The sequence below is a fragment of the Megalops cyprinoides genome, chromosome 16 (genome assembly GCF_013368585.1).
Source record: "Megalops cyprinoides isolate fMegCyp1 chromosome 16, fMegCyp1.pri, whole genome shotgun sequence".
In the NCBI taxonomy this organism is placed as follows: domain Eukaryota; kingdom Metazoa; phylum Chordata; class Actinopteri; order Elopiformes; family Megalopidae; genus Megalops; species Megalops cyprinoides.
In genome coordinates, this window is record NC_050598.1 from 14,549,625 (window position 1) to 14,576,715 (window position 27,091).

Here is a 27,091-nt window from a genome sequence, read left to right on the forward strand (position 1 = left end):
ACTAGATAAATATTGGGCTTGTGTGCTCCTCGCCTCTCTTTGTTGTTCTCTGCCAGTCTCCTTCTGACACATTAATAATGAAACCTGTTTAAAACTTGGGGGCTCACTATCTTTTACTCTGGCACTGCCAAAGATTCAATTTTGAACTGTCAAAACTGAAATACTGCCTCTGAAGTTTCACTGTCTGCTGCCTCTCTGCTTCCCTTCCAGTGTTCCATCATTGTTTTTTTTTTTTTTTTGTGTGTGTGTGTATGTGTGCGCGCAAGTCTGTGTTTTTTTTTTTTTTCTGTTTAATGCGTTGATTTCCCAGGTAAGCTGTGATGTTTTAGCGCCTAGACTCTAAAATTGTATGGTGGTTTCTGTCAAAACAATAATCCGTTTTGCTTTAAATTAGTTTCTTCCCGTATGCTATCTCTGTTTTTGAGAATGGATGGCGGCAGCTTAAGTGCAAATACAGTGAAAGATGTTAATTACAATGTTTTAATTTAAATGTAAAGGTAGATTAAAGACCAAAACACCCTTTTGATGGATATAGACTATTATTGCAGGAAATCCTGTGTCTAATATTCTGAAACAGGTGTTGAAATAGTGTCGTCAGTGTCATCACAACTAACCGGTGGATTAAACGCAGGATTGGCAGTGTCACAAGCCATACAGGCATCCAGTGATGACTAGGCCAGATATTTTCAGGGAGTCATATTTTGTGTCATTCATAACAGCAAAATTGATGTTGATCTAGGTGAACTTGCAATAATATAAACTATCTGTAAACTGATCTTTGCACTGGCCTTGATTTTGTAGTAAACATTACTGACAATACAAATCAACTGTGACTCAGGTTAGAGGGAAGGGAAATTGAGGTAGTGCTGTGCTATTGCTGTTTTTCTTTGGATTAAATGTGCCTAGCCAAGCACCTGGAGACCAGACATACTCAAGTGTTTGCAGAGGTAGACCCCGAGACTTGCAGAATTCCTGCTGCTGACAGCTCAGACGCAATGGGTTTGTTACCGTGCTTCTGTGCAGAAAGACACTGTTTTGGGCTGTTAATACGGAAGAGCCTTTTATCTCTTTATTTACTTAGCAGGCGCCTTTATCCAGGGAGACTTACACAGCTTACACATTACATCCACTTACACAGCTGGATATTTACCGAAGCCAATCAGGTTAAGTACCTTGCTCAAGGGCAGAGCAGCGGCGTTTCTTCTGGGATTTTAACCTGCAGGGCCAGTTTGCCGATCGCCTCGCTGCTCAGCTTCCATCGCCGTCGCACGAGAGGCATTGAGGAAAATGAGCGGGGTAACAGCACTGTGTGTCACAGCAGAACCCTCGTTTTCCCCACGCTGCCTCTACTCACTCCTGCCAATTTGTGGTAATAACAAACTGACCACCTGCCACAGTTACAATGCACTTTGTCTCCTCATGTCTGTGAAATTTCTCCATTTGGGGTGTGTGTTGTAGCCGGTTAATATCCAGGGAGGAACTCTCTTCCCAGGATGCCCAGGTAGCCAACAGGGATTTCAGTACCCAGCAAGGGTAGCAATACTATCGCCTAGGTAGGACTGCTTTTCTCACAACCCTGTTTCACCCTCCTGGCCCCCCATGATGGAAAGCAGCTGACTTGGCTCCGCCCATGGGTTGTTCCAGGGGAGGTATGCGGGTAAAGGAGGAGCCCCTTGTTGTTTTGGGTTAATGGAGCATCTTGAGCTAACGCCAAATCCCCATTTGAGCCCAGACAAATTTATTCCCCAATTCTGCCTTTTACCCCCAGCCCTCAGAGTACAACCTGCTTGGTGAATAAGTTTAAATGAATATCCAGGGAGGTACACTCCCGTGCTTTGCAAACTGTGTCAGTCGAAACTGCGAATTCTTCAGTGCAGTCGCAGTGTCAGACTTACTGTCTTTTTTCACATTTGGATCAATCTAGGTAGACCCTGGGATTAAGAGGCCTGTGTGTGTCTGTTCAGATGGAATATGCCGTTCATTTTTTGCAGCACAGAGGGCTACAGATTTAGTCTGTTTGGGGGCAGTCACAGTGCTGTAAAGTGCAGACTGCTTATATTAGGCATGTAGGATGTGATTTTCCATCTGTATGCATGTGTCGGCATGTTGAGAACTTTACAAACACTGCACTGCTAATCCTACACAATCTGTGACAGTGGCAAGCAAAAACACCCTTAGACCAAGGACGAAAGAGGACAGCAACACAGGATTCAACTCGTTACTTGAACACAAAATATCCCGTACTCCTTAACCATTGCAATATGAGCATTTGATAAGCATTCAGAGTGTTTACTATTTAAGGACAGTGTGAGCTTCTCAAATTCCCTATGTCCTGCTCTGTAACTGTCAGTCTCATTCTCCTGTGCATTGTGTTTCTCCTGAATTGCATGATGTCCTCTCATTGCAAAGTCTGTTGCCAGTCAAAACAAAAATATCACATGAAATGTATGATAACAACTAAGGCAAACAATGCATCCATAACCGTTGTGACCATGTGAAACATCAAAAAAGGAAAGCTGCCAACATGAAAGTAGGTTCAAAAAGTTATTTTGAGCAACTTAGATTTAACTTAATGCATTTTTCCTACAAAGTTGGTGTTTGTAGATTGCAACACTCTAACCAGGTTTGGAGCAACAATATTTGTTAAGACTGCAGAAGCAAAAACACACCCCTAACTGGCTCTCTTGGCAAAGACACAACTTTTCAACACCGGCTAATTATTGTAGAGAAAGGAAAGAAAATAAAGTGGTAGGTATTCACTGTCCTGTTGGATTGTGTATTAATCCAGCGGAGACAAATTAGCTTGTCTGTGGGAAAAACTTTATTAATTCTAATTGAAATGGGGTCTGTTCATGCTGCTTTTCGGATGCAGAAATCAATTTATTACAATTTGCACCATATGGGCTTTTTTTTTTCATTCAGAGCTATCTGCGTGCTTGTCAGAGGAAGTATTGGACTCACAAAACAGGCTTTGAATATTTCCTCAGCGCATTGCCAGCATGAGGCCCTCTGAGCGAGATGTGAATGGTGACAGTTGACGGGGGTTGAGGGCTAGCCGGGCCTGGCACCGTGGCCTGCCAGCGCACCCCGTCGCTCCATTGTATTGCTACTCCAGCACTGGGGTATTCTGGGGAGGGGGGTTGCCAAATCATGCGCTTATATTCTTTCTTGGAATGTATTAACGGGAGGCGTATATGTGGATTGAGCATGGGGGAGCTCCTCCCTCCCTCACTCCCTCCCATGAGAGTGTCTTTCTTTCTTTCTTTCTCTTTTTTTCCCGCAGCAAACTCGAGAGCATTGTTACGGGATGAAAAAAAAAATGTGTGAATGAAGTTCATTTGCATGGGCTAAATAAAGGAATAAAACGCACACTTTAATTGGTTGTATTCAAGTCAGTCTAAATCCTGTGTTCTGTTGTACAAAAAAAAGGGGGTGGGGAGGTTAGAAATACCCCCTCCTATCTGTACCCGCAACCCCCCCCTTTTTCCATGTTCACAGAGTGTTTTGTGTAGAGATGGGAAATGCATAATGATTCACTGGGAAGTTAATAAGAACTCATGCAGAAGGAGTGGGTGGGATTCCGTTTAATTGCAAAAAGTTAAAGGAACAAGAGCAGTTTTTAAGGTCACTTTTGTCATTCAAATAAATATGATCAGAGCTTTAAGATTAAGGCATGATTGTGTAGCTGTAATTGGTATTTTATGCACCTGTAGTATTAGCACACACCACCTTAGCAGTAGCCAGACAGCACCTTTTCTCTACTTCTTCCCCAGGATATTTTGTTAATACTACTTGGAAGGATGAAGATGCATAAAATGATTACAAATGTTCTTATTCTACTGGAATAAAAGGAACAGCTGGTCAATAGACCATGGATAATTTTTTTCTCTTTCAGCCATAAATCTGGCTTTACAGCAACAGGTTTTCCATTTCTGTCTTAAGGATGCCTGCTGGTTTTAAGTGGGTGGGAAAGAATGATACGTCTTACGTCTTGATATGTCTTAAATCATGTCAAACCCACACTCTGATGAAAACCCCCGAGTCCCTGGCCTGTGACGCGCTGCAATGCTGTCTCTCATGTGGAGAGGCATTTAGGGAATAGGCACACACTGAATTACAGCAACGCAATCATCCATTGTACAGTAAACTGCACCTGTTAGCTCTTACGCCTCATTGCACAGAGACTGCTGTGATGAGAGAAACTGGGTTAGGATAGGTACGGTTCAGTGTCCTGTTCTGGAGCGTCCTGTTGTATTGGAGCTCTGGTTTTAAAGAGGGGTTTCATGATAACCCTGTTGCCTTTTGTGTTTGATGAGCTGACAGCTGATGGCTGTAGTCTGGACCACCAACTCATTGTCACAGAACACTGAAAGGATCTGGGAATCAAGACCATTAAATTGGAATATGTAAGATATGCAAATACAAAAAACCATGTATAATACATGTAGATGAAAGAAAACATATATGTAAAGAATATTTTTTTAATGTTGTGGTAATGGAAGTAGTCGTTGGATTTGAATGTAAAGAACCCTGAAATAAGAACATGTTAGAAGGTCATACAGTGGTTTTCTTGATATATGGTTGACAATCCAGAGTTATATTCAAACACAAAGATATGAGCTTATTAGAAAGAAAGAAAAAGTTACTTTTGTAAAGCTGTATAAATAATATTCCAGATGTCACAGGTGATTTGGCCAAGGGTTAAAATGAGCCCAGTAGTGAGATAAAACTAAACATAATGTGTAAATGTTTGTGAGAGGGAGTGAGCGAGTAAGAGAGAGAGAGAGAGAGAGAGAGAGAGAGAGAGAGAGAGAGAGAGAAGGCGAGGGAGAGGGATCAGCAGCAAAGCTGAATGTTACCATGGCAACTTGTTTATGCCTGACTGGTGCATCTTGTAATTCCAATTGGGAGGAGAATGAGGCCTTGTCTTCTCTGCAGCCTGAATGGGCTTGCGAGAGAAAACTGGGCTTAAAGTGTGTCGGAGGCCCCAATAAGTGAAGAGGTGGGAACAAAAGACGCCTCATTTCTTCTTATCTCTCAGAGTTTATTAATGGGGCCCTTAACCCTGGACAATTGAGGCGGACTTGCTCGTAAGGCCAAAGAGTTTGCACATATTGCAGTGGCTGGTCTCCGCACCTGGTACATTTAGCATCAATCACTGAGATAGTTTCCCTCACAGTGGGAATGTTTTAACATTTACATTTTATTTAGTTTTATCTTCTCCCTTGAAGAGGACAGAAAATGTCTGCAAATGCCATTTTACAAGTCACTTTCCATTCTAGAAAAAAAGAACGACATGGCTGCCAAAGGTCTTAATTCTACAGTGTTCATTTTTATGCAAATCTGTGAGGAAGTGGAAAAGCCGGTTCATTTAAATTGCACCGCTGTCAAATAAAATATTCCCTTGGTAATTTTAGAGCCCTCATTTTGTACGATAAAGGGTAAATCTTCCATCTCAAGTAGTTCTAATTACCTCAGTGAGCGTCGGTGGCTGGTGTCTGTAGCAATAAAATAAATAAATAAACATAGCTGTTGTTTAACAGTTTAGACTCCGTTTCATCCATGGGGAGAATTAGCAGGATTTATCCTTGGGTTGGTGTAATAAAAAATCATTACGTCTAAGTGCTGGTATACTTCTGCTTGTAATGTTCGTTTTTATATATTATTGAACTTAGAGCTGAGACTCAGACGGAAAGCTGGAACCACCATATGTCTCCAGGATTGAAGTTCTCCTCTTCAGACTCAAGACTTGGGTGATTATGCCGTTGCATGTGCGGCAGAGATAAGGTTCGGTACTTTATTATGCAAAATCCAATCCCCACGGCAGTGATAGCTCCGAGCTCAGACGCAGAGCTGCATGGAGATGTGAGAGACAACCTGGAATGCCATGGGGGATTACGCCCTTAATTTAATAACATGACATCACTCCTTCTTTTTTTTTGTCTTTTGTTACATGTGGTGTCTCAGAACACAGCGCACCAGAGCCGGATTCTCAATCCGGCAACTCAAGTCTAAGATAGCTCAGGAATTGACGTGCGGTGGATCTTCTTTCAGTTGAGTCATTCTCTCTGAAGGCACACAGAGACACAGACACATGCGCACACGCACATACACACGCACACACGCACACACACACACACACACACAACCAAATAGGACAATTTAGAGGTTCATAACCTTGACAGCTGGTCTTTGAACTGTAGGAGGAAAGAAGATTTGAAGTTAAAATAAACACTAACTACATGTAATAAAGCAGGTATTTACTGTACTCACACCAGTGTGTACATGACAGCAGCATAAACTCAACTGACAGCAGAAAGCCCTGTAATAACCATTTTTTCCATTGAGCAGAAATTGCTGCTGAAAAAAATAACATGAAAGGATTTGTTACATGGCACAGTGAATCAGATGGCTGCTTTTGAGCCTGCCTGATGAATATGTTAATTCATCTTATTAATATTCATTACATTCTAAAAAAACATGCATAATACGCTACTGTGTCTGCTGATTTCTTTTCTAAAAACACGTTAAAGAAAACAAATCCAAACTGTTGTGCCGGGCCATTACTGTTGAGATTCTATGGTAGGTAATGTGACGATACCAAAACCCATTTTTACACGGAAAATAACCTTTGAAACCAGGTACTAAGAGAAACCCTCTGTTTGGCTGTTGTGTCTATCTGCCACACAAACAGGTCTGTTTGGCTAACCTGTTTCGGAGGTGAATGTATATGCATGGCTTTACTCTGGAGACTGGGTGCTTTATTGATAAGCTATCAACAGATCTTCAAGCCCCACACAGCTGTGAGTCACAAACAATATTATCACATTGACTCAAATGGAGCCCTTGTCTGTGTTTGGTTGCATTGCATACATTTGCATTTCTGCAATCTCCTGATAGTCTTAAACGAAAGACTAAATGTGTTTTCTCCCCCCCCCGCTTTCCCTCACAACGCTGACACAAAAGACAGTACATGCCTATTTGCAGTAGGCGGAGCTAGTGAGTGATGGGGAGCACAGTCCCGTAGAGCTGCTCAGCTGTGAATGAAGGGTGTGGTGATCCCCTTACCTCAAATGCACATTGGTGCACGCCAGTGTTTGCTTTAACTGGAAACAGAGTTCAAACAAAGGTTGCTCACCGGCACATGAAATATATGGGTCTGTTGTTTCGACACACTTTGTCTGTTTAGACTTAAAACATGACAGTGGCCTCAGGTGGGGTTTTTTTGTGTAAGAGATGGCTTTGCATTCACGCCCAACGATTAAAAAAAAAGAAAAGAAAAAAATGTCAGATCAGAGATGAAGTGTGTGTTTGTAAAAAGTTTGACAACAGATCTGTACTATTTGCCGTCTGTGAAGAAAAGTGTTTCCAGTGACCTCCTCACCTTTCCCACCCCAAAAACATCTTTGGAAACAATAAGGAAACTACAGTGCTGTCACCTGATACTGTTCCAAAGAGACCTTGAGATCGGGACTTTAATGCGGCAAACAGAGGAGCCCGTGTTGTGCAGTAGGAGTGAAACTGCTGGGGCCCCGGGGCAAAGCAGCGAGAACCAGAGGAGGGGCGAGTGGCCTCTCATGGCATAATGAAAGGGAGAGGGGGTTCCTCTGGGTCTCTGCAGAGGAAATGAGATTGAAGGGCACTATGAAGGGAAAGAAAAATCCAAGGGCACTATGGAGGTAAGAGGAGAATCCAAGGGCACTATGGAGAGGAAAGGATAGTCAAGAGCGCAGTAGGAGACCGGGTTCCAATGGCACGGGAGGAGGGGCTTTAAGGGACTGTGTCCCATGATCAGTGCTAGGCTAGCCTATCTGAAAAACAGAGGCTATTGGGATTTTGATAGATTTGGTTAGATCAGACCTTGAACAAATATGGCTTGAAGACTGTTGGGGTGTACAGCAATTTATTTAGACCAGTAATTACAAGTAAGAAAATCTTCACTATATATATGAGTGAATATGAAAGTTATGCAGTTATGTCTGTGATGCTTTAGTATTGCAGTACTGATATTCACTTTTCTCAGTGCTCTCTCAATATATAAAATAAAAAAGCTCTGCTGAAGGTTATGTTACATTTCTGAAAACATTGACATTGAAGTAATTCAGAAATTATATGTATAGCTCCTAAACCTCTAATCAAACAGTTGGCATCAATATATTTTCTCAAGACAAGCACAAGTTTGCAGGACTGTCAAAGAGCACAAGAAAAGCTGACGTTTGCTGCACTTTCAGCTATATTGGAGGAGACGTACTGTCAAATAAGAAGAGCAATAATAGTTATAATGTGAAGAATCCATCAACAACAACCAGTCTCTTTGTGTGCTTAGGTATTTGAGACAAACTAATTGCTGGTTTACTGTTTCATTGTGGAGATATGTCACTCTGATCCACTGGTGGGAAGAAAGAATGAGCAACTCAGATGGTGAAATATCCGGGTTCACGCTGGTGTTATTCTTTGTGATTCCTGTCTGAAATTGAAGTCTTGGAAACATTTAATTGAATCTCAATTAAATAGGCACTCCAGCAAGGCATGATGGGAGAGTTTTTTGTTATGTTTTTTTGAGAGTTGAACCAAAACTGCAGTGTATACTTTGGACACTGACTAGAGAACCCAGAAATATTTATTGGTCAGACTTTCTTTCACATGCTGAATGTTTCATAACCTAGCCTTTAGGTAATCCTGCCTTTTTAGTTTCTTGAAAATCAGTTTTCCATGACTTTTCAAAACAAATGGGATGTGTTTAGAATTATGCCAGCGGACGTAAATGCATATTCCATGATGTATTGTTAGCACGGTAAGGGAGTGCAAATTTTTTATTTTTTATGAAAGGCAGGGTCTAACAACCATCAGCGAATGTCTGACAGCTCCTCCGGGTTAATGCATGCTGTAAGTATATCAGGTTTTATTTTGCTGTCTGAAAGAGCCCTGCCTCTGGTATGTTACGCAGGATTCTTAGCATACGGGCACAGTCGGGCCTGCATGGGTATTCACTGGTGAGCCTTTTGAGCCATTATATTTACACCTGTGCAGTCACAGGTCTGCTGGAGGAAACCTGAAAGCTACAGGCTTTCAGTGCAGATCTTCTGAGTTATAGAGTTACACTTTACACATTTTTATGGCCAAGCCCTTTTATTTTTTTTCCCTATTTCAACCATGCCTATCCTGGTCTTAATTTCCTTTCTCTTACATCAACTGTATACCGTTTACAAGTAAAAATTTGGTATCCATGGGAAAAAAAAAACATTCAAGGACTCTGGAAAAGTAATTGGAAATAGAATTTCAGGAGACTAGAGGCTTTGGTTGGGTGCTAATTGAGGCGTTTTTAAACAGGAGCTCAGTTGCCTGATATTTATGGATGTCTGGATTCCCATTTTATACATTCTGAATTGCAGATCAGAGATTAAGACTACTTTGTATACAGTTATCTAAAGCCTTGAAAAAATTACTTTGATAGGGTGAACAGGTAGACTTTACCTTTGAAATCCTTAATAAAGATTTTCAGCTTTATGTTTGAGGTGCAAAACATGTAGCTGAAAAATAGATGTCCATAGATTTCAAGTTACAAGAGTCCACACATTTGATTATTTAATGGGTAGAGCAGACCAGCTGGAGGGAAAAAAAGAAAAAAAAAAATCAAAATGTGGACTATTTTTAAGCGTGTGGATATTTCTTACAATTCCCCATTTCTTATGAATCATATAAAATGCATCTTAACAAATCACTGTAATATGCAGAGAAACCTGAAGTGTAAGATGTGAATCTAATTAAGGGCAATGTGGGCCTGGAGGTGAGAACAAAGAATTGAGAAGATTTTTAAACTACAGGGCCCTCCAAAATCACTGTAAACCCCAGACATTGAAGACTCCATTGGTCTGGAACTCTCCACTCTGCAATCAGTGATAGGGACAACGTCTAGATCGATGAGTCAAGCTGTGAGTTCAGGTCTTAAAGTTACTGCTTGTGTGTGTTTAGGGGGAGGGGGACCTGTGCTACAAAGATAGCTCTGAGATAACTTAGGTCAGGCAGAATTTTCAACACTGAAAATGTCTGTTTAAAAGTACTTACAGCAATTAATTAATGAAATTTTATTTGTTGTAGTGCAATTTTACAGTTGAGATTATCACAGTGTGCATTGTAGCATAGTGCATTTCCAATAGAGAATAGGTAAAAAAGAACCAGACCAAAAAAAAAACAACTATAAAATTATTCCCTGATCTTGGGAAAAGGTGGTCGAGAGATTCCTGGAAAGGAGATACTTAGCTACAATTGTACACACAGCAGCTGCATCACAACTGAGTCATTCGAAATGTTCTGCATTCAAAGCAAGTAAACTGCAGCTCTTTTATGGCATCTGTCCTCGGCATGGGCAGTTTGTTGGATGGAGTGAGATTTGCCTCTATTTCTAGAAAGAGAATTCTGGTTTCTGCAGAGTCCTCACCTTGTTATTTATACTGTATGCAGTCATCTTTAATCTTATTCATCTCAATAGTACTTCTTCTTCCTCTGACTATGCTGACATATGTTGATGTGGCCTTCAAAATTAACTTCAGGAGACATTTTTGTTGCGGGCAGTTTCCAAGCACAAATGATATAGGTGCAAATGTTTTGAGAATGCATGTGATTTGAAAACACATTTTATAGCTATAACATGGCCACTGAACACTTACGGAGGCATAGCTGAAAGCTATATTTATTACTAGGAAAAAAAGTTTGAGGAAAAACTTTCAGTTGGCTTGAAAAAGCTGAACATGGCAGTAGCTAGTAGTTACAAGCTTTGCCCAAGAGATAGTCAAGTATCTGTGGCCAATGTAGTAGGCCCATGTCAGCTGCACTTGTTAGAATGTTCAGATTTTGAATATTCTATCCATGTTAGTCAACAGGAAATTTTTAAATATATAAATTTTAACTGTAAGTATCTGAAAATCTGTTGGAGGAGTTATGTACAGAAAACCAGATGGAATAGGAAGAAGAATAAGAAATAATAAGAACAGTAAATTGGCTTTTTCAAGCCAACCTAATGAAGCAACATAATTAACAGAGTGTTTGTAGCTATGATGACTGGGTAAATAAACAGGCAGCACAGTGTGGCTATGAGGTCTTGAGTCCAGAAGTAAAAGTTTATTTTAAATACAAATGGAATGTTTTCAAGTTTGACTTTTACTGTCTTATGAGATCAGTTGCTGCAAAGGTGCAATATGAACTCCGTCTGCTAGAGGCTGGGACTGTATTGTGCAGAGGGTAAAATAACATATACTCATTTTTAAACTGAAGCCTGAAGCCTCTGTGCTCTGAAACCCAGACATTAAATTGGATTCACATGATCGTGTTCCATACATGCAAATAAATACACATAAAATGCTGTGCATGTCGGGTTCACAGTGTCTGCTGTAACACATAAGACCAACCTGTCTGGGTTAATCGCCTGGGAAACTAGGACAGCAGTGCTGAACCTGCCTGATATTTTAAGCTGAATTGAATGCCAAAACAAGGATTCGCTGTGTAGGCCAGATCAAAACCAGCTTGTGTCTGCTTGTTTGTACTGCTCTGAGCAATGGCCTTTTTTCACAGCACTGAAGAGTTCACCTTCTAAAATTTCCCCCCAAAATAAGGCCATTTTGGTTATGAAACACCCAGGGTACATTATTGTTTTTGAATCCTTCAACTGAATGCACCAAAGCATGTTTCACTGAATTAGAGAGAAATTGAATTGAAATTGTCAAAATGATCTCAGAGATAATGCACAGAATGCCATCTGTCCATGAGGACAATATTTTCATCATCCATTTTCTTCTCAATAATCTCAGATTAAACATTATCAGGGTCAAAAGAATGCTCTCATGAAACTGATCTGATTACCCTTAAGCGTCTGTTGGTGTGTTGTTGGTTTGATAAGATAAATGTATGTTGTTGTTTTTTTGCCATTCTTGTTGTAGTATTGTTGGTTTACTTTGTATTAAATGTCATTAAAGTCGGTGGATGATAGATGGGTTTGAAGAAGGTTCTCTGCTCTTGTTTTTCACAAATGCAGTTGTTTACTAAAATGACGTTGTCCCTCCCTAGCAGAGTATTTAAAGAAAACATCCTAGAACAAGATGTGGAAAAATGAATATCTCTAATTTATGGAAAACTTTGTATTATCCTCCCTCTTAACTGTTACTTTCTTCTTAGTGTACACAAAGAAACATTCAATTACATTTCGTAATATTTAGAATATTCTTTGTTTTAGAATAAGTTAAATATTCGAACATTTTATTCAGAATGAACAAACTTGAAACTTGGCAGCTGTGCTATAAGTGTAAGCCAGGAAGTAAACTTTTTTGGAGAGTAAAACATTTACCAAGCATGCTAAGGCAAGCTAACTAACTTTTCAAGCCAACGTTTCTGTTGGTGGGCGTGAATTCCAAGTTTTTTTTTTTTTAATCAGGCATTTTCCTCTCAAGTTTTACTTGTTTCAGAATATTTATTGATATAATGTTTGTTCCAGAACATTACTCATGGTCCAATGAGAATTTATCTGAAGATGAATCCAAGATTTGCCAGAGGTCATATTTGTTCAGAGCACACTCGGGAAATTGTGGGGAAATTTACCAAGACCTGCTTATTGTCTTGTATGTTATAGATCGTAGATATATTCATCTGTTCATGTTTTTAGACAATATTGATAAAACATGTTTTGTTAATTCATATGTAAGAATACAACAAGAAAGATAGTTTAAAGTTACTTGACGAAAAATAGAAATGTAAAAATGGATCTGGTAATTATATTATTGATATTTACATTGAAATGTATAATCATTGTTTGTGGCACTAGAGTCGGCTACCTTTAAGCAGGCTTCCGTCAGTGTCTCAAAGGCCTCTCGTTGTTAGCTGCTCTGCTTAAGGAGTGGATATTGTGAGTTCAAGGCTCTCTATATACTTTAAAGATACAAATGAATCCCTTTGTATTAGAAGTGGGTAAATTGCTGAAATTGTTCATTTCTAGTATCCTCCTGTAGTGGTTTATGCTGGCTGAACTCATTGGCATAGGCTGTCATCTTGAAACCACACTCAGAGCTGATTGGAGGACATACATTTAAGTTAAATTAAAGGCAATTTGAGGCAAAGCAGTTTATGCAAACTCAACAAATTATGTAAAGAAAAATCACAATAGTGCCAAGATGGACTGGAGAACATTCCTGAACATATCCACTTGCGAAGGGGTAGTCCAAAGTGCTTGTGAAAATAGTCCACAAAATTGCATGCTGTGCATAACATGGAGGACTACTATCATTTATTCTGGAGGCAGGTGTGAATATATATTGCAGTTTACCTCGCAGTTACCTTCACCACACACACAGTGTATAAGTGGGTCTTGGAAGAGATTTTAGTTCTCAGGGAAAAATTCACCAGGAGAATCTCTGAACATTCACCGCTGGGAAGTGTTTGTTTGGCCAAATGGATCTGACTGAGTGCTGCTATATATATGCTTGGCACATCAACCCAAACACTTGACTAGCTTTCATTTTATGACTATAACACTCTGTGCACTGAGCTATCATGGCCATGACAAGTGGCTGTTGAATGACTATATAGCATAGTAATAGATGACATGATATTTCCTGACCTGCAACACCACTGTATGTGATACAGGTTTCAGTCTGGGAAAGGCTTGGTCATTTACCCGGAGATTGGAGACAAGCTGGACATCATCTGCCCAAAGGCGGACGACGGGCGACCATACGAGTACTACAAGCTGTACCTGGTGAAGAAGCACCAGGCTGACGCCTGCAGCACAGTCATGGACCCCAACGTGTTGGTCAACTGCAACAAGCCTGAGAAGGACATCAAGTTCACCATCAAGTTCCAGGAATTCAGCCCAAATTACATGGGCCTGGAGTTCAAGAAGAACATTAACTACTACATCACCTGTAAGTTATGCATGTCATTTCTACTTTTTTCTTCATTACCCATAGAAGGCTGAAAATTTGCCCACTTTTGTGCTTTTAAGCTTGCCCAGTCTGTAGAACTATCAATTCCTCTTGTAGAGGGTTAAAGGCCTATGTCACCTAGGGCATCATGTTGCATAGGCTCATCCATGTAATGTAAAAACTATACAGTTATGATGGACCAAAACACAAATACATTTGGGCACTCAGCTGTGATGAAATCCTCGCCGATATCCAGAAAATATGATATGATTTGAAATGTTATCCTGGAGGCATTTTGTATTTTGTTCTTTTCTCACATCCTTTAAAACATAAAACAGCATGTAAAAGCAGATATGTCATTTATTTTCTCACAGGATTTATATAAATAACTAACTATGTGTGACTCTGAGGCAGTACCTGCCAACACTTCATTATCGTCACGCAAATACCAAAATCCTACTGTGCTACTTGCTAAATGCAATTTTGTAAAGATTTACTCAAGGGGAGCTAACGTGAAATTTAAATGGCACGTTAAAAGATGCATTTTCTCTGTGAAAAAGACGTCCGGCATCCTGAGCACTCTGTGACCCATTGCGGTGAAGAGTGCAGGCTGAGTCCTGTGTTTGCTCTGCGACTGTCCTTACTTGGCCGCCTCCCTTGTTTTAAAATCAGTCTTTTCTGTCTGGCTCGGTCAGCTGCGACAATACCATAGCTGTCTAAAGGAGAGGGCTGTACAGGTCAAGCAGGCTTGATTTGCTGTGTTACACATCACCGAGCCGACCCCATTGGCTCTGTCGCTGCCGCATCGCCCGCTGCTCCGCCCAGCTCCACAACCAGAGCGCCTTGGGCTGATTTTTTCATTGCTGGCATGCCGAGGGTGATGTGGCCTGTCGCCCAACAGATCTGAAATGCGTAGAACCCGATTCTGTTTTTTTTTTGTTCGATTTGTATCATCAAAGGCCTCTGTCCTTGCTGACTTCCAGGACTCTGATGGGAAAAGATCCTGTCTTCTCATAAACAGATCAATTGTGACTTTGTTTCCTAAGTCCTTTAGTGCAACAACGGGGGTTCTGCACTAGCAGTTTGCGGAAATTTACTCCTGGCATGCTCATTGATTTACCCATTCTTTTCAAACAGAGGAGATGCAAATGTTAATTCTGTGCTAAAAGGTAATGGGAATATTACCTGTGGTCCCTGAGGACTGATCAACACTGCACTTAAAGTCAAGATTTAAGAGTGGCTGGATTAGACTGTTAGCAATGTTGTGCTTTGTCTTCTCAGACCTGAGGACACGAGCTTGTGCTTTTCAGGGGCGCTGGATTCTTTTAGGATTTAAGGGAGACAGCTCAACCCCTTTGAGTTTTCACCGAGCATGGTGTGTATAAATGAAGAGTATAAATGAAGAATCTTCTTTGTTCCTTCTTGATCTCTGAGAGTAACAGAGCAGAACTTTAGCATTTTTTTCTCATAAAAAGTAGTGTGTGCAGCTCTATTCAAAATTGCTCACCACCACCCACACCTTGGCACCACACGTTAAGAAAATTTGTTAACCCTTGACGAGTCAAAACTGGATGTGGCCTCATTAAATAAGGCCCATAGCTCTCTACAAACCTGCTAGATTTCAGTTTTTTGGGTTTTCTATTAATTTCAGATACAGCAGAAGAAGAACAAAATATGTTCAGTTACACTGAGGTGCCTTGCAACTTCTGAAGCATACAGGTGTGTTTGTTCTACTGAGATATATGTCTCATCCTCAATCATGTAATTGTCTGAAATACTGAGATGTAATTGTCAAAGTGTAATGAGATGGATACTTTGGGATGCTAATGAAACAATCTCAAATTTTTCTGCAAAGTTTCCTTCTATTACAACATAGATTTAGGGCACATTTTTCCATGTGAGACAGGAAAAATGATGATGACCTGACCTTTATCTAGGTCCCTACAGCTGCTGTCTTAACAGTCCAGTTTCCGTTCATGACAGATCAGTCTGTTCACTGTTAATTTATCTGTTTATACCATAGACAGTTTGAGGCTACAAAATGTTTTAAGAACCGATATACCTTTGCCCAGACATGTGGGTGTGTGCTGAATTTCAATACACCTTTAGCGCTGCAATTATTACCTGTTGTCTCCTTCCCAAGAATACAATTGCAGCATGCTTCCTTCCCTTTACCTTGGTTACATGCTGTTAATGGTCAAGTGGCTTTGAAAAAAATGTTTTAATACTGCTCCGGGAAATCATTGCTTTCATGTCACATGACTTAGTTACAATAATGTCAGAATGAAAACCCAGAAGGCTTAGCCCCAGCTGTCATTGGGTTACTGACCTTGAAAGAAATGGCTACAAACAAAACAGTCATGCATCAGTTCTCTGAGATTACATGCTGAATCCTGTGTTAAAAAATAGATAACAGCATATTCAAGTGCATTACTCACACGCCACAGACCATCCATATTTTACATAAGATGCAGCCGTCCTGTGTGACTGTGATTGCTGCAGTTGCTGTTCTGTTAGGCAGTGCTAATGGACATAGTATGGCTGCAGATAAGAGGCCCTTAATGAGCTTTAGAATGCTATGTGCACCACAAGAGGCAGTGTGCTGCTAACTCACTGTAAATGTGACGTTCTCAGTTAAGGAGACCTCATTGGGAGTGATCCCTGGTATTATTTATGTGCAGGGGCAGATTATCTCTGTTGATTGTATGTCTGAATCAAGGCAACAGCAGATTAATGGTGGGTCCGGATCTACCCATGACTGCGTGGGCCCACGCGCCTGTAACCGAATGTTGATAGCTCTTTTATGGAAGCCGGTTCCTCCTCCTTGAACCAGAAAGAAAACAAATGGTGCAAATGCCATGGACTTTGGGTCTCTGGTATTCTCCCACCAGTACTCTCAGCAGGGTGCACCTTATTATCGACCTGTCCCCACCTATCCTGCTTGTATGAGCTCTCTGCGGTCACACTGAATCGGATTGGTGGGGGGCAGGCTGATAAGCCCTGATCTAAATTCCAGCCGAGCCAACAGTTAGCGGTTGGACCAGAGGGAGGAGGGAAAGGGGGGGGGGGGGGGGGGGGGGGGGGGGGGGGGGGGGGGTGACACCACCAGGTCAAGGAATCCAGTTACCAAACCACAAAAACACTAACACTAGCCTGATGGAAGAATCAGATGTACTAAAGTCACATAAGCTCCATCTCAGCCTTTTGTTTGCAAACCAGCCCTCTCATGTTTTTTCAAGGACTTTATTCACTCTTTGATTGTACTTCATCGTACACTTACACACAGACACAGAGACACACACACGTGTATATGTATATAAACTGGTGAACCTAATTCTCAATTAGTCAGTGCCACAAGTCTTCGTCTTCATGTAGGTTTTGAGGATACAATCAAATGACAGTTTTGGGGCCCTTGCATTAGCTTAACCTAAATAAGAAAGAAGTGTACATATTGAATGTTCAAGGCAATAATTTTAATTAAAATTCCATTGTTGTTATTTTCATTCATCATAACGTTTTTATTTATGTACATAACGTATGTATTTCACAGCAGTTATGTAGCCTAAGCATGTAGCCATTGTTATGCAATTACACAATTGCCATTGTGAGTATTCAAGCGAGATGTCGACAAGTTCAGCGGCTGGTGCAGCTGTTTCTTTCGGTCTAACCACTGTTTCTAATTCCACCTCATCCTTGTCCAGTTCTTTTGCAGTGTATCTTTTGAAAGAAATGGGTACACGTCTGCAAACTTTCAAGACTTGATTTTGATTCTTTTTGAGCTCTGTTAGGATATGGGTGCTTCATCTTGCTCGCTTTCATTGACTGAAGTAGCTTGCTAGCTATGGTAGCTCGAATGTGCCATGACGTCCAAAAACAAAACGTGCTGAATGAAATTACCTTTTGTAAATACATAGAGGTGCATATGGAGATTGTGTGGTCTATGAAATTAAATGTCTGTATTATTTTACTTTTTCTGAGAGGATGACGATTTGGTAGCAATTACTTTTGCCATGAGATCAACCAATTTATTCGTCAATCAAACAAGCTGTAATGTAATACAGCTGATAGCCAGCAGAGGCCCCATGCAGTTGCATGGTTTGCGCGTTGGGAAAGCATGCCGTTGTCCAAAGGCCTCTCTAATGCAGACACCCTCAGACAGGCAGAGGAATGTGTTCACTCGAACACTGATGTTCCCTCAGGCTTGCGGCACATAAATGTGATGCATTGTGGCATTTGCTGGTCTGGCCGCGCCGCTAAAGCAAAGCTGACGTCATCGCTCCGGGAAGATTTGCTCGGTGTCTCAGCGTTCAAGCAAATGCACGGTATGACGAGGGTGAACGGGAGTAGTCAATATGGGGGAGATGAAAGGTCAAGATTGAGACACCCACTAGAACAGCAGCCAGAGGATGTACAACAGCGCATAATAGGAACAGACAGCGATGTGTATATTGTTATAATGGTTTGTGTTTGCAATCTTGTGTTTTTTTGTCCGACTGTAGCCTCATTCAATCAATTCAGTTTAATCTCCTCAACGTTGCCTTCTTTCCAATATGATCTCTTGGCCAACATGACTGTGTTTGTTCAAATACTGATATAGACGGCACTATATATAAAAAAAATAGAACAGAATTAATTCCAGAAATTGTCTCACATTTTCCAGCTTGGGCTTTGGGAGATGAAAGGGAACATGATTTTTTTTTTTTTGCCAGTAAATTCTTTATAGAATTTCAAAACTTTGTTTATGAATGCATGAAGCCAAATGCTGAAAGTTTACTTTGATCGTAATGCTTGGCCCTTGTCTTTGTTTTCTACACCCACGGTATGTGTTGAGGTGTGAAAGTAAATTCAGCTGAATAGCTCTCTGTAATTACAAGGACATAATTCTCACAGATGCCTTCTTCTTTTATTAACACAAATCGTAGCAAAGAGTAGCAACTCAATCCCTGTATCGTTTATGGTTTGCCTATCACTATTTCCATTTGAATAGTTCATCCACAGAGCTTCTTGCAACCTGATCCATTTATGTTTGCCTGTGATGTCATATGAGATTATTATCATTATCATATTCTCCTTTACTCAGCACAGACACATATGAGCGGAGCTCACATTTTGCTACTTTATGTGAATATCTGTTTTCATAGCATTGTCGCTTTCCCTTTTTGAGAATTACGTATATTTCCAGTGCCAACAGTAACTGAGGCACAACTAAAAATAACATTATCTCATTCCATAAATGTATTTGCTTTTCCATTCAAATGAAATATTCCCCAAAACATTATCACCATGGAGTGTCGTAACACCCCTGAAGGACCACACACATGCGCGCATGCTCGTTTTCTCTTCCTCCCTGCCTCTCCAGATTGAATCACAATAGATTTTAATGTTTCGGTTGAGCTCCTGCCATCCAGGATATAATGTTGGAGGCTCAACTGTGAAGCGGAGAGGACAAGCAAGAGCCCAGAACAATATTAGCCAGCCGGCCGCTAAGACTCAGCCCAGTGGACCGTGGTGACACCCAACGCTTGTTCTGCTTTTGTTGGCTCTGGTGCTCATTCAGCAAGCCCCCCCCAATACGCCAGGAGGCATTTGACGCACCTTCTCACGGGCCAAGCACATAACATGTGAGCTGCGAACCAGAGTGGATTTAGCTGCTTTCTTTTTCCTCCCTGGGAGCCACGTTAGCAAACAAGACCCCTTTGTCAGAACTGTTTGGCTGTCCCAATGTTAGGAGATGTCGATGCGCATCAGAGAAACACCCATCAGCGTTATTGACACGATGGTGTGTCCAGGGGCTTTCCACCTCAAATCAAAAGCAAGTGTTTCTTTCTTGTATGCCTTTGAACATAGTCCTTTTTTCCGCCTCAAACATTGTGTGCTTTCTTGGCTTCCAGTCAGCAGTTTAATGATCATTTAGATCAAATTAAATGGAAATTGGTAGCAGGCAAAAAACAGGCTTTGTAGTTAGCTCTGCTTTTAATGAGACTGCCACTAAAACACTGAGTCTAAATTCCCTGTCTAAGTTCAGCTCTATCGTAATCTGAAAATAAGGTTGTGAATTTAAAAAATATACACAGACACTTACAGTACATAGAAAAAAAAATAGGTATTTTGAGGATTTAATTTAGCAATTTTGTCGATATCTAGGTATTTTGAGGGATTAACCTAGAAATTGCAGGGTTAATTCATTGGAGGAATATTTAGTCAGACATTTCAGTTGTTGATCGCATACTGTTGTTCAATCGCTCTTTGTAACAACACGCAATTCTGTTACTTTCAGTCATCCTTGCTAGCTTTTTCTCAAGTCTTCAAGAGTCATTTTGACATGTTCTTTTTACCATGGGTGAAAACCAAAAGTACTGTGATGAAACCTCTCAGTTCTTCATCTGTGTGGGATTTTATCTCCTAAAATAAGACTGAAGTTGAAATTGTAATGAACCAGAATTTCCTTGCTTGTTGCAGTTAAAGTTCAAGCTCTTTGTTTGTCAAACAGATAAGGGAGGATGTCGTATCACTGAGTTGCCTTGATAACACTCGTTATCATTGTTCACAGCCCATGTCATGAGAAGCAGCAGAATGTTGCAGGAGGGGAGCAATGATGGGGACTTAATTACACCATCACGTACTGCGTGCTGTGTAACAAGTCTGGTTGGCCAAATGACCTGAGTGTGTAAGTTTCTGTAGTGTTGATAATTATCAATGTTGCCTACAGACCATGAGACATTTAAATGATCTAGTTGACATTTAATATATAGGAGTTGCTCTGTAACTTTTTTTCTAAATCTTTATAAAATAACAGTTTATGTGTTTATAATAACAGAGAAGAATGTAGGAAAGGTGGAATGTTAAATGGTGGAATGCAGGCTACATTTTCACCTGGGTAGGTGCCATCTGAACCGCTAGTGAATTCTGTTTACAAAAAAACAACTTGTGGTGAGTAAACTGGCTTCATGCTCTGAAGGGTTGGCAACACCGAGACTCTGCTTTTCCTTATTATGATGTGGGATGGAAAATGTGCCTTTGAGTCATTTCTCTTGCATCAGAATGAAGAGCACAGGGGATATCTTCTTCAACTGGTATGATTTATGCCCCTCGGCATGCAGTGCTAAAGCTACCACATGTTGAGCCTCTTATTTTCAGATTAATCAGAATGAGGAAAGCTGTGGACCTGCCACATTTGCGGAAGGAATTCCACTGCATTTTGCTCAGATGTGGCCCGGTGAATGCACCAGCATAGAAGTGAGAAGGCAACACTGAAATCAGTAAACTCCAGACATAATGCTAATATCATCTATGAATGCCACACCACCCTCACAGTCTCAGGGTCCATACAGACGGGATTTATGATTTTCAAACTGCAGTATGGTTTGTTTGGAGAGGGGTCAAAGTTAGATTGGGAAGTTAATTAAAACTCAACTGACACCAGATATCAGAAGAAAGAGTTGGAGTTTGTGTGAATAGTATTGAATATGATTTCAAGTGCAGATATCTTTTTTTAAGATACAACTTGTCTGAAAATGTTTATTTATTGATTCTTAATAAATATACACAACATCATAAATGTTCTCCTGCAGTCTAGCCTCCACCAGCCCATAAGGCATGGATCAGCTGGTTGTGGGGTTGTTTTCTGTTTTCTGCTTTAATTGATTTGAGAAACGGTATTTTCTAAAAAAAAATTCCACCTGCATAAGCAGAAGATTGTTTCTTATAATGCAATGTATAGATTAACTTCTACTTGTCAGAGAGTGTGTTTTGCTAGATCTAATTCAGTAAACATCATGGGCGTGGCTCCAGTTGAGTGCCCCACCTCTGAGGTGATGTCAACACGTCTGAGCTTGATCCCCCCCCTCTGTGTGGCCGGCCCCCGGTGCATGTGGGAGTTGAGCAGCGGGTCACACTGTAACATAAACATCTGATTCTAATCTAGAGGATGTTACCGTGGCTTTGAAGCACTCCCGCGCAAGCCACAACATTTGGACGCGGTTCTGGCAGAAATATTTCACATTACCATAGATGAGGAATGAAAATTACCAGCTTCATTTGTCTGAGGTGGCCATTAGGTCGGAGGATTTTTCATCCCGTGGACAGCTCTGGATGAGGTGGGGCTGAGGTGTGCGTGGGTGGGGTGGGGGGTAGATGTGTCAGTGTGGTATGTGAGTAGCTGTCCCCAGTGTACCCACAGAAGGATAGTTAATGTGAAAATGGTCAGGCCATGTTGATTAAAGTAATTCATGCTGTGTTGGGGGACATTCAGGTTGTTTGGGACAATGGTGTGCTTTACCGTGTAAGTTTCAAAAATGAAACACCATGAATCTTGGAACTATGGTGGAAAAAAATAATGCGGTTGTCCCGCACATACATAAGGGTAGAAGTATTGCTGTGTTGGCAAGGGTAAAATTCAATTCTGTGAATTCAGCTCTGAATCTAAATGGACCATATACCGTCTCAACTAGACCATAAACACTCTTCTCCGAATATAGCCATTTTCTCTCTTTTCAACTTTTGCTGTGGAGGTCTGCAATTGTGTATTTTCATATGTTATATTTATTTATTTTTCACATCATACACAAAGCGAATGAAAGATGTTTTCACCCCATGGTCCTTAAAAGGCTGGCGGCTTTTTTCTGATTTCAGTTTAATTTTTTATTATTATTTTTCTCCTATGTGGCCATTGTGGGACATGAGAGAAAATGTGCATGTGTGTTTTGCGAAGTGCGCCTCTAACTGACGCCTTCCCAAAAAGCGGTGTTAATCTCTCAGCCAAACAACAGCATCGCTGTGGATGACAGAGGCAGCAAGGTTACCAGGTACCCTGTCTGTCTGCTGGAGAACAGATTCCCAATCTAACAGGTGTTCCCTGTTTTGACACCGCTGGCGGTAATGAACGTTGGAAAGGGGGGAGGTAGGGCGGGGTGGTGGCATTCTGTCAGTCACGTCTTGTCACAGCCAGACAGTAACCCCAGGCAGATAGCTCCATGAATAGCAGCTCTGTTAAAAAGCTCTGCTCTCACAGGACAACATTGTGGCTGAAAACTGCTGTGTTGCACTGCTGGGGAATCATCGTATTTACTGTAAATGGAAACAGCAGCACACTTAAAGAGGCAGTGCACAGATTTAAGAATTCTTCTGAAGAAGAGGCATTGAGAGGAATAATATTGAGAGGGCCCAGTTTATATGGTTTGCATTTGTTTGAAAAGCATGATAAATGCTAGAAAAGATGCTGGCATAATAGATTCTGGCTGGTTGTTATTCATTCATTAAAGCGAAACATATCATTTACAAATCCTGAGACAGAGCGCATATGCCTTACCAATGCTGGCTTATGTAGAGACTTAACTGGGTTTTATAAGCCAGAATCCATGAATGTATTTTAATCTATATAATAGAAAGTGTTCTACTCTGAGCACTCAGACAGAGAGATAAAAAACACCTATTTCTATAGGTCATTACACAGTACTAGTCGAAACTTTGAAGAGCAAGTGCTTCAGCTTGACAAAATGGAGCACTCGACAGCAAGAGGGCTTTTCTACTTAACGGGCAGTGAAAGTTGAAGCTTGGCAGGTTAAAGCAACTGTCTTCCTCAAACGGCAGAGCTGTCTGCATGTCCAGACATAAGCCTGTAATGGCTTGTCATCAGGGGAGTCACACGTACTTACTGTAGGTCTTTATTTGGTGGAGTCAAAGAGAGGCGTTCAGCCAGTGGAGTCAAACACAGAGGCCTTTATCCAATGGAGTCAAAATCTGAGGCCTTTAGCCAGTGAAGACAACACTGAGGCCTATGTACACCATGACCTTTAACAAAACATCGGTAGGCATTCGTTGATAAATGTAACTTCTGAAGAAACATATATCACACCTTCTGAGTGAACATGTGCATGTGTGTACACATATGGTCTTCCCCATGTGAATGGAAAATTCCATGTACCTTCCAAGAAAAAGAAAGAATGAAAGAGAGAGAAAAACTACCAGTATGCTTTAATAAAGTGAGGAAAAAAAGAGAGACATAATTAAAATTCATCTTGTGTGCCCTTTAAGCAAACTTTATCATGCAGTTGTGCAAAATGCAAATACTGATTTGGGAGCACTGCAACAAAACACACACAACTTTCTAAAGTGGTTCCTTATTGCACAGAGATGTCTCTATGCATGTTCCTGAAGGCAAAGGATCCCCACTCCCCCGCAGGCTTCAGCTGCATAATTGAATTGAAGCTGGGGAAGCTATTTTAAATTGCATTCAGTCAAACAGGAGAAAGAAACACATTTCCATGCATTCAATCTCTGTATTTAGTAAACTGACATGAAAAAAAAAACAAAGCTGGATAAACTCGGGTGCTACTGTGATCTCTGGAAGAATAATAAAAAGAAAAATGGTCTGAATGCAAGGCTAGATTTGTGCTGGTTTGTTTATTACATTTGACAGATTATTTTTAACCTCTGTCAAGTTGGTCTTTTATTGCCTGAACGGGAATACATCTTGGAAGTGTGTTTTTCAGACAAGAGCCTGTAAATTATAGAATACAGCTGCTTCGTGGCTTATTGCTTGTGTCCAGAAGTGCAGTAATGGCATAATGTCGTACTCACAGCCGAAGTGTTGAGTATAATCACCAAGCCTACAGCTTCCCTCATATATTTTGGTTCCTCGCAGAGCAGACGGCCAATTGCGGTGGCAGCCCGCTTTGCAGATTCTATAGCCGATGTCTCATCAACGTGACAATCATGTGTTGGGGAACAAAAAGAAAAACCACAAGGTCTGTAAATGCCACAGCGAGTGACTGGCATGAAAATCAGTGTTCATCATTTTCTTATCAGGTCCTTATCCTGAGCAACCTTCATGGCTTATGTGTCTGTACATTATTCATTGCTACCTCTCGGTGTTTACTGAAGAAATTCAGATTGATTGCCTTCCTCAACACTTCAACAAGAGGGCCACGCTTGGGTATTAAATGTGCAGCTTTCACTGACCACTACACCCCACTGCACCACAGTGAGGAAGACAATATACAGGAGGACTGTAGGTGGTACGTGGCAGGGATCCACTGAGCTCAGCTTGCCGCTGTGCCAGTGCTGAATCACAAATACCATGTTTAGGTCCACTTGTGCAGAGAAGTGACCATGCAGAAGTGTCCAGCTCTTGTGCATTGCCACGAGTTGGAAGAATGCTGATGGTTCTACAGTACCCCCTGCTAACTGTGTGAATCAGTTACCTTCCATCCCCCAAAAGATAATAGTGTAATAGCTGTTTTGGTTACCAGAAGCATATTTATTCTTTCTTTTCCAGATAGCATTTTTGTTCATTCTTTATTTGCACTGACACTTGGGATGAAACATGTGCTTTTGATTTTTAATCTAATTGCAAACATAGTTATGATTCAGAGCCAAGCTTTCCTTTCAACTGCAGATTATAAGAATGATCTAATGCCCCCCTCTGTAATGCCATAGATCCAGTCTCAGATGATTTTTCTGCTCATCTGACTGAGTCAATGAAAGCTCGGGGTTGTTAAGCAAGGATCCAGTCAGCACCTTTAATTTGGGTTGACTTTATGAGGGGGCATGGGTTCCAGTCCTTTCCATTTGTTTAAAAGACACCCAGAGTACTACTTTGTAAACTAAAACCTAGTGAAAGTATTTGATTGGACATCTCCAGCATCAGCTTTATGTGGGCATATGATTTGTTTTTTTCTCTGTTATGTCTGACTTCAAACCTTCCGTAAGATCCATTTTTAAATCCATACTGATTTTGTAAAATATTAAATAATGAGCTGTACATGTTACATGATAGCTGTGAGGTGCAGCACTAGTAATTTTAACTAAACTTGATACTCTTTGAAGCCTCATCCACCAAGAGAACAAGAAAAATAAAAACTACTTCAACTCACAATCAGAAGCTTGGAAACAGTAGGAAATAAAATACTGTGTATTTAAATGAACATGACAGCTGTTTTGGATTTTTAATTGCATTGCAATTAAAACAGTTATCACAAACCATGTTTACTTTACCTTCAGTCACTACTGAGTCTTAGTGTTAAATGTTGGTTTGTACAGTACAGGTTGGCTCACAGTTATGTCTGTGTGTAGCAGAAGGTGCAGGTTTTTGTAGTATGCTGTTGTAGGCTCAGGGTGTCAGTGCTGTGTCTCCTGACCTAGCTCTCACATGATGTGTCATATTTCTTGTATATAAGCGGGGGAGGAGCTAGGTTTTGGGTGTGTTTTCATAGCCCACTCGTATCCCATTCTGTGCTATCTGATAGTGCTAGTGAGTTTAGAATGGAGTGTCTGCCCAGAAGGGTCTACATCATTTATTCAAACCGCAACACACCTGCTAATTGTGATGATAGCTGAAGCAAAGGGCCTCGACATAGTTTTCCTTTTTACAAACTCTTGTTCCCCTGCTTATCAGTAACTGGTAAGAGCTGTGGAAGGATTGCTGGAGTCTGAGAACTCCTATAATATCCCCCCCCCCCCCCCCCCCCCCCACCCCACCCCACAAGAGAGAGGACTGGCCAGGACAATGACCCATCCAGTGAAGCATGATGGGATGGTCTGGTGACCTTCTTCATACAGGGTAATAAACACATACTCCTGCTCTAAGCAGAACAAAGCCCTATAATAGAGGGCCAATCACTGCACTCCCACGGACCTCTGCTATCCCGCCCAGCCCATTTAGCTTCATAAGCAGCCAGCGCTGCCACTGCTGTGGCCACAGCCCACAGTTTTCTGCTTTCACTAAACAAAATAATTTCTATAGCCTTTTGAAAAGGTTGGAATAACAACAGATCGTATCGCCAAACTCAATAATGTATTTTCGTGGGGGCCGCATTATTCTAAATGTCATTAGATTAAGATCTGAAACGATAGATGACCTGTGATGCATTTGCTGTCACTTATTTCCGAATAAAACAAAAGAGAATGGTAATGGAGTGTTATTACCCATTTAAACTTTTGTTTGAAGTATCATTCACGACAGTAAACCAGATGGTCCCTGTCCGCAGGAGTAATTGTTCTTTTGAGAATGCCTTTTGTGGCTGGGGCTTTTTCATAACTCATTGTTGACTTTCAAGCAGGTTGCGGTCAAAGGATTGGCGGTCAGGAGCCCTCTCCAAAGGACATGAAGGTGCTTTTTTAGACCCACAATAAAGAGCAGCACTGGAGAGGAAAAGCAGAAGTCACACACTCACTAGGCATAATGA

The 27,091-nt window shown here is 41.0% G+C and overlaps 1 protein-coding gene across 1 annotated transcript in view; it reads left to right on the forward strand.

Moving 5' to 3' along the window:
• The window catches only part of LOC118791023 (ephrin-B1-like), a 77,804-nt gene that overhangs the window by 26,168 nt on the left and 24,545 nt on the right, over positions 1-27,091 (forward strand). Inside the window, exon 2 of the mRNA XM_036548235.1 lies at positions 13,630-13,907. Coding sequence (XP_036404128.1) covers positions 13,630-13,907 — 278 coding nt within the window. The remainder of the gene's footprint in view (positions 1-13,629; positions 13,908-27,091) is intronic.